Here is a 6,418-nt window from a genome sequence, read left to right on the forward strand (position 1 = left end):
CCAATGTACAACAATAGGAAAGCTACTGTAGAGTTGACTATCCTTTTATAAACACAAGGTTCGTCAACATTCTGTTTAAAGCCATAAGATTGGATCGCAGTATCAAACTTTATATTCCAGGATCGAGATGCTTGCTTCAACCCATAAATGGATCTTTTAAGCTTGCATTCCCTTTGCTTGTGATCCTATTCAATAAACCCCTCTGGTTGAGCCATATAGATACTCTCTTCAAGATTGCCGTTTAGAAAGGCTGTCTTAACATCCATTTGCCAAATTTCATAATCATAAAATGTGGCAATAGACAAGAGTATTCTAATCGATTTAAGCATAGCAACAGGAGAGAAGGTTTCTTCATAGTCCACCCCCTCTCTTTGGGTATAACCCTTTGCTACTAGTCGAGCTTTAAAGGTCTGTACCTTACCGGTTTGGTCTCGTTTTCTCTTATAGATCCATTTCCAACCAATAGGTTTTACCTCATCTGGTTGATCTACAAGTTCCCAAACTGAATTGAAGTACATGGACTCCATTTCAAGATTCATGGCTTTGGTCCACTGATCTCTATCTTCATCATTCATTGCCTGTTTATAGGTCAATGGATCCTCAACACCATCATCAGGTATGATGACTTGAGTTTCTACCAAACCCAAGTAACGATCGGGTTGAGTTATAACCCTCCCACTAAGTCGAGGCATTCTCAACTCTTGAGAAGGATGTGATTGACCAGAAGTGTCAGCTCCATCAACAACTCTTGTTGAAAGGACCAGCTTGATCAACAACTCTTGTTGTTTTATCATTAGCTTCTTTAGAAATCTCACTTAATACTAGTTTGCTGCGAGGTTGATGATTTCTTACGTGGTTTTCCTCTAAGAATGTAGTGTTTGATGATACAAACACTCTATTTTCTTGAGGGTCATAAAACAAACCACCTTTCACCTCTTTGAGGTATCCTATGAATAGACATAATTTTGAACGACATTCTAATTTCTTGGGGTTTTGCAACAACACATGTGCTGGACATCCCCAAATTCTGAAGTGACGTAAACTACCTTTATGCCCTTTCCATAACTCATAAGGTGTTTCTGAAACACTCTTAGTAGGAACCATGTTCAAAATGTATGTAGCAGTCTTCATTGCATATCCCCAAAACGGATCGGGTAATTGAGCGAAACTTATCATAGACCGAACCATGTCTAACAAAGTTCTATTTCTCCTTTCTGATACACCATTTTGTTGAGGAATACCAGGGGCCTTCTTCAATTTTCATGTACCCGGGTGGTTGTTCGAGGTAGACTTCTTCTTCAAGCACACCATTCAAGAATGCCGACTTGACATCCATTTGAAAAATCGGCCATTTGAATTGAGTTGCTTGGAAAATGAGTAATCAGATTGCCTCCATTCTAGCGACAGGAGCAAACACTTCATCATAGTCGATTCCCGCCTTTTGCTTGTATCCCTGCGTAACAAGTCGCGCTTTGTACCGCTCTATCTTGCCTTGAGCATTCATCTTTTTCTTGAATACCTACTTCACACCTATGGGTTGACTTCCTTCCAGTAATTTTGTCACCTCTCAGGTATTGTTGCGATGAATCACTTTAATCTCCTCATCCATGGCAGTTTGCCACTTCTCGTCTCGCAACGCCTCTTCAAAGATGATATTTTCAGCATCTTCCAGAAGACATCCAAGATGTACCTCATTTGTTGAATCATACAAGTCTCGCAAACTTCACATTTTGGGTTGTCGTGGTTCATCTTCATCATCGAAAATTTCTGAGTCTGTTGGTGCAACGGCTAATGATTCTCTAACTTCCATATTGACTTCCGTCGAATTGTTCCAGTCTCATTTGCTTGCTTCATTTACTAGCACATTGCGACTCACTATCACCATCTTGCTCATCGGATCAAGTAGCTTGTGTCCTTTTCTCTTCTCATCATATCCAATAAAAATATACCTTTTTCTTTTGTCTTCGAGCTTTGTTCTTCGTTGATCAGGTACGTGAGCCTAAGCCACACTACAGAACACTTTGAGATGAGAGATTGTAGGCTTTTGTCCGCTCCAAGCCTCTTCTAGTGTTTGATCATCTAACTTCGCATGTGGACATCGATTTTGTACGTAGATGGGGCATTGCACAGCTTTCTGCCCAAAATTCCTTTGGCATCCTTTTGCTCTTGAGCATTGATTGAACCATGTCAAGAATGGTCCGGTTCTTTCTTTCGGCCACACCATTTTGTTGAGGGGTGTATGATGCGGTTAGAAATCGCCTTATCCTTTGCTCCTCGCAATACTCCATGAAAGCCGTCGAAGTATACTCGCCACCCCTATCGGATTGTACAGCTTTGATGTGTCTACCAGTTGCCTTCTCCACCATCACTTCGAACCTTTTGAATACCTCGAATGCCTCAGATTTTTCTTTCATCAAGTAAGCCCAAGTTTTTCGTAAGTAATCAATGATAAAGAAAATGAAATACCTCTTTCCGCTGAAAGACTTGAGGGTAATTGGTCCACATATATCTGTATGGATCAACTTAAGAGGTTGTTTAGTCCAAAATTCAGCCTTCTTTTGAATTGAGGTTCCATGCTTGTTGAGCACGCATTCTTCACAAAATTTTCCTTCAAAGTCCATGTTGGGTAGCCCATGCACCATATGCTTCTTCACTAACTTCTTTAGGCTGCCATGATGTAGGTGACCAAAGTGGAGATGTCACAGTGATGGCTTGTCTTCTACGTCGACTCACAAACACTTTTCTCGTATGCTTTTTAAGTTCAGTTTGTATATCTGATTTCTTCCTATCTCGACTCGAGCATCCAAATGCCCTTGCTTATCCTCCAGGTGTAGCAGGCAGTTCTTTAAGAATATCGAGTAACCTTTCTCTGTGAGTTGCCCCATACTCAATATGTTGGTCTTGAGGTCTAGTACATAATAAACATCTTGGATTGACCCCATTACACCATCCTTTTGCAAGAAATGTGTCGTACCTTGGCCTTTGACCTCCACCTTTGACGCATCTCCAAATGAAACAAGACAATCTTCAATCTTTTGCATCTCTTTGAATAGGTACTCGTGATAGTACATATGGTTGCTTGCCCCTGAGTCAAGGTACCACAGAGTGTTGTTGTTGATGTTGTCTTCTTGAGCCATCAAGAGAAGACTTTCATTTGTTACGTCTTCCAAGACTAGGTTGGTTTCTCCTTCCACCCTTTTTTCGGCTCGACAATCTTTTGCAACATGCCCCACTCTGCCACAATTGTCACATTTGTCAAAGTTATAATCATTCGCATAGTGACCATATTTTTGACATTTATAGCACTGAATGTTTGATCGGCCGCCTCTTCCTCGACTGCGTCCTCTTCCACGCCAATTTGCTTGGCTCGACTGTTTCTTTCCTTATAATGTCCTTCATTTCTGCTGTCTTGACCACCTCGACCATTTTTGCGACTTCCACGACCTCTACCTTGAATATTTTGAGATTAAAGTATCTTTTCATCTTTTATTGATGCCTGGTTTGAATTGCTTAATCGAGTGTCTCCTCCTTCTTCTTCTTACGTTGCTCGTGTGTCTTTAGAGAACCAGCGAGCTCATTGACCGTGAACGTCATTAGGTCCTTTGACTCTTCTATCGAACATACAACATTCTTGAAGTTGTTGGTTAATGACCTCAAGATCTTCTCCACAATCCGCGTCTCGAGTAACATTTCTCCGTTTTGATTGAGTTGGTTTACCACAGTCTGTACTCGCGTAATGTAGTCAGATACATTTTTTGACTCCTTCATCTTCATGCTCTCCAACTCGCCACGAAGAGTTTGGAGACGCACTTGCTTGACTCGGTCAGTTCCTTTGAACACCTTTTCTAAAGTGTCCCACGCTTCTTTTGAAGTAGTTGCTCTGACAATCTTCTCAAAGCCCGACTCAGCATGTATAATGCCGCCTTATCCTTTGATCGTAATTATTTTAACACCTTGTTTTGTGCCGCCGTATAACCTGTGGTATCCTTTGGTTCTTCGAAACTTTTTTCGACCACCTCCCATGCGTCTTGAGAACCGAGAAGAGCTTTCATTTGGATGCTCCAATTCTCGTAGTTTGTCTTCGTTAATCGTGGTAGTGGAATTTGACCCATCATATTCGCCATCGGCTCTGATACCAATTTGTTAAAATAACACTCACTAATTTGTGAAGTAATCTCACACACACTAACGATAGAACGCTCCGATACCTCTTTGTGAAAATTCTACTCGCGTATTTGTGAAGGAGATGTCGAGAGGGGAGAGATAAGGAGACAAAGAATACTGAAAAAATCTTTTCTATTGCTCTCTTTTTTTGCTCTAACTTTACAGGAAAGGGATTAGGTATTTATACCTTTTCTAACACTAATAATACGGTGAGAGAAACGCTCATAAACCCCTACCATCATTCCCTAAAAGAACTTTGGGCCTTTTCTTTCAACTCGCTTTTTCAAATTAACTTTCCTAACATAACAAATTAACTGCATTTGGCATTTTAAGTTTATTTCAACATATTGCTCTGACTTTCACTTGTGTAGAGTGTTTCTTCTTCACCCTTCAATGTAATACCTCCCATTTGTTTAGCCATGACTTCTTGGTTGGCTAACAAATTTTCGAACTCTACAAGTGATGGTTGAGTAGGTCATCCTTGTGCAGCAATAATAAAGTTTCTATATTCTGGTCGCAATCCGTGGATAATGATCCTCTTCATTTGATCTCTCCAATTGCGGAACTTGGGTCTAGTTCAGTAATCTCTCGGCAGATCGACTTGACCCTATGGAAGTATTGGGCAATTGTCATGTCACGTTTTGAAATTGACAAAAACTTATTCTCAAGAAGTTGTAGTCTCGTATCCTTCTCCTTTGAGAACAGCATCACGAACGTGTCTCATGCTTCTTTTGGTGTCTTGTCATCCCAAATGTGCTCTAACTTCTCTTCTCTGATTGTGGTCTTCAAGGCAAACATTCTCCATTTGTGCAAGGCGCCATTAGAATCCTCCTCTACCAGCGTATTTTCACTCCCGCCAACGACCTCCCAAAGATCCTGTCCTTGTAAATAAGACATCATGCATGTTGCCCACGTGTTGTAGTTATTGTTATTGAGTTTCTTGATTTTTCCAACGATTTGAAAATCATCCATCGTGTTGGCAATACCTTAGTAATACCAAACAAGCCTTTTCAACACAAAACTTGCAGAGTCACGGACTACTCACGACATAGAGAAACTCACTCACTAATAATCTCAAGAAATTGTTTTTGATAGATCAGACAGAGTTGCAACCATAGAGTATACTAAGAATTCCAAGAGATCAGACAACCTACACTACCTCGTTCTGATACCAGATTTTTTAACACAACTCTTAATGGGAAACACTTGCACTTTTTATTAAGACCAATCGAGAAAAGATTACAAGACACTCTGTAGAAAAACTATTGCACTCTGTGCCTTGTATTTCTTGGGATGATAACCTAGGTAGGGTGGAGGGGTGTTTATACTAGAGGCTAGACAATTTATTTCTAAAATTTCTCAACCTTTTTCTTAAAATATCTATATCTTTTTTTCTAAAATATTTATATATCTCTATCCCTCACATGCCTAAATCATTTTCCTAAAATATATAGGTATCTTTGTTCCTAAAATACCTAAATCATTTTCCTAAAATAAATATAAAATTGGCTCATACAGTTAATAATCTCAACCCTATTGGGCTAGTGATGATATTTTAATAAAAATATATTCTCTACCAAAAAACCACAACATTGTCACCACTGGATCATTAGACATCGCATCAAATAGTCAAGGGTCCCAAGTTAGCTAGGAAACTTTCCCGAGTTAGATAAACACAGATATCTCTAGGACATCTCTATTTGGATCAGCTTGTTCCTCAGTGGAGCTTTCTATAGATGGGATATTTGGGTCCTTGCCTCCATCTCTTCCTCTCCGTGGCATCGAAATGACTTGTCAACTAGAATTAGATTCATACAAGTTTCACTTTCATCATTATCTTATCGGCATATTTTTACATGCATGCTCAATTTCGATACATAATGTAAATATAATACATTATTTTTCCTTTTTCAAGACATACTTGATAACGACAAGAGTTCGTTGCATTGCTATGAAGACACACCATTGCTTATGATTTAAGCTGACTATAGAATCTATCTATTAGGTCGGATACCAACTGTAATAACTTAACATTTAAAAATCCTAGATCAAATTGAGTTCGATATCAAATGCATGTTGACGTCATTTTAAAGTAGAAAACCATAAACATATAAGTTCACCAAGAAGATTCAACAAGCATTCATTCTTCATCTACAAAATTGAATAGACTCGGTTTAACCATCATTTCATGTGTTACAAGCTGATTTGATTAAGGAAATATCATTTAAAACTTCAAAAGTGAATATTTGCATGA

At 39.2% G+C, this 6,418-nt stretch overlaps 1 protein-coding gene across 1 annotated transcript; it reads right to left on the minus strand.

The window, feature by feature from the left end:
• Window positions 1-2,729: 2,729 nt before the first annotated feature.
• Window positions 2,730-3,426, minus strand: LOC111788415. Its single transcript, XM_023668754.1, has 2 exons — window positions 3,353-3,426; window positions 2,730-3,234 (listed from the first exon to the last, which is right to left on the minus strand). Exons 1-2 carry the CDS (start codon window positions 3,424-3,426, stop codon window positions 2,730-2,732), a joined length of 579 nt encoding a protein of 192 aa, XP_023524522.1.
• Between the last annotated feature and the right edge of the window lie 2,992 nt (window positions 3,427-6,418).

This window comes from Cucurbita pepo, chromosome LG02 (genome assembly GCF_002806865.2).
Source record: "Cucurbita pepo subsp. pepo cultivar mu-cu-16 chromosome LG02, ASM280686v2, whole genome shotgun sequence".
In the NCBI taxonomy this organism is placed as follows: Eukaryota; Viridiplantae; Streptophyta; class Magnoliopsida; order Cucurbitales; family Cucurbitaceae; genus Cucurbita; species Cucurbita pepo.

Bases quoted from the DNA above. Each gene is read 5' to 3' on its own strand.
- LOC111788415 (XM_023668754.1), bottom strand. From the start codon at position 3,426: ATGGTCGAGGTGGTCAAGACAGCAGAAATGAAGGACATTATAAGGAAA. The intron at 3,235-3,352 runs GTGGAAGAGGAC...CAATTGTGGCAG, and splicing joins GTCGAGCCAAGCAAATTGGC to AGTGGGGCATGTTGCAAAAG.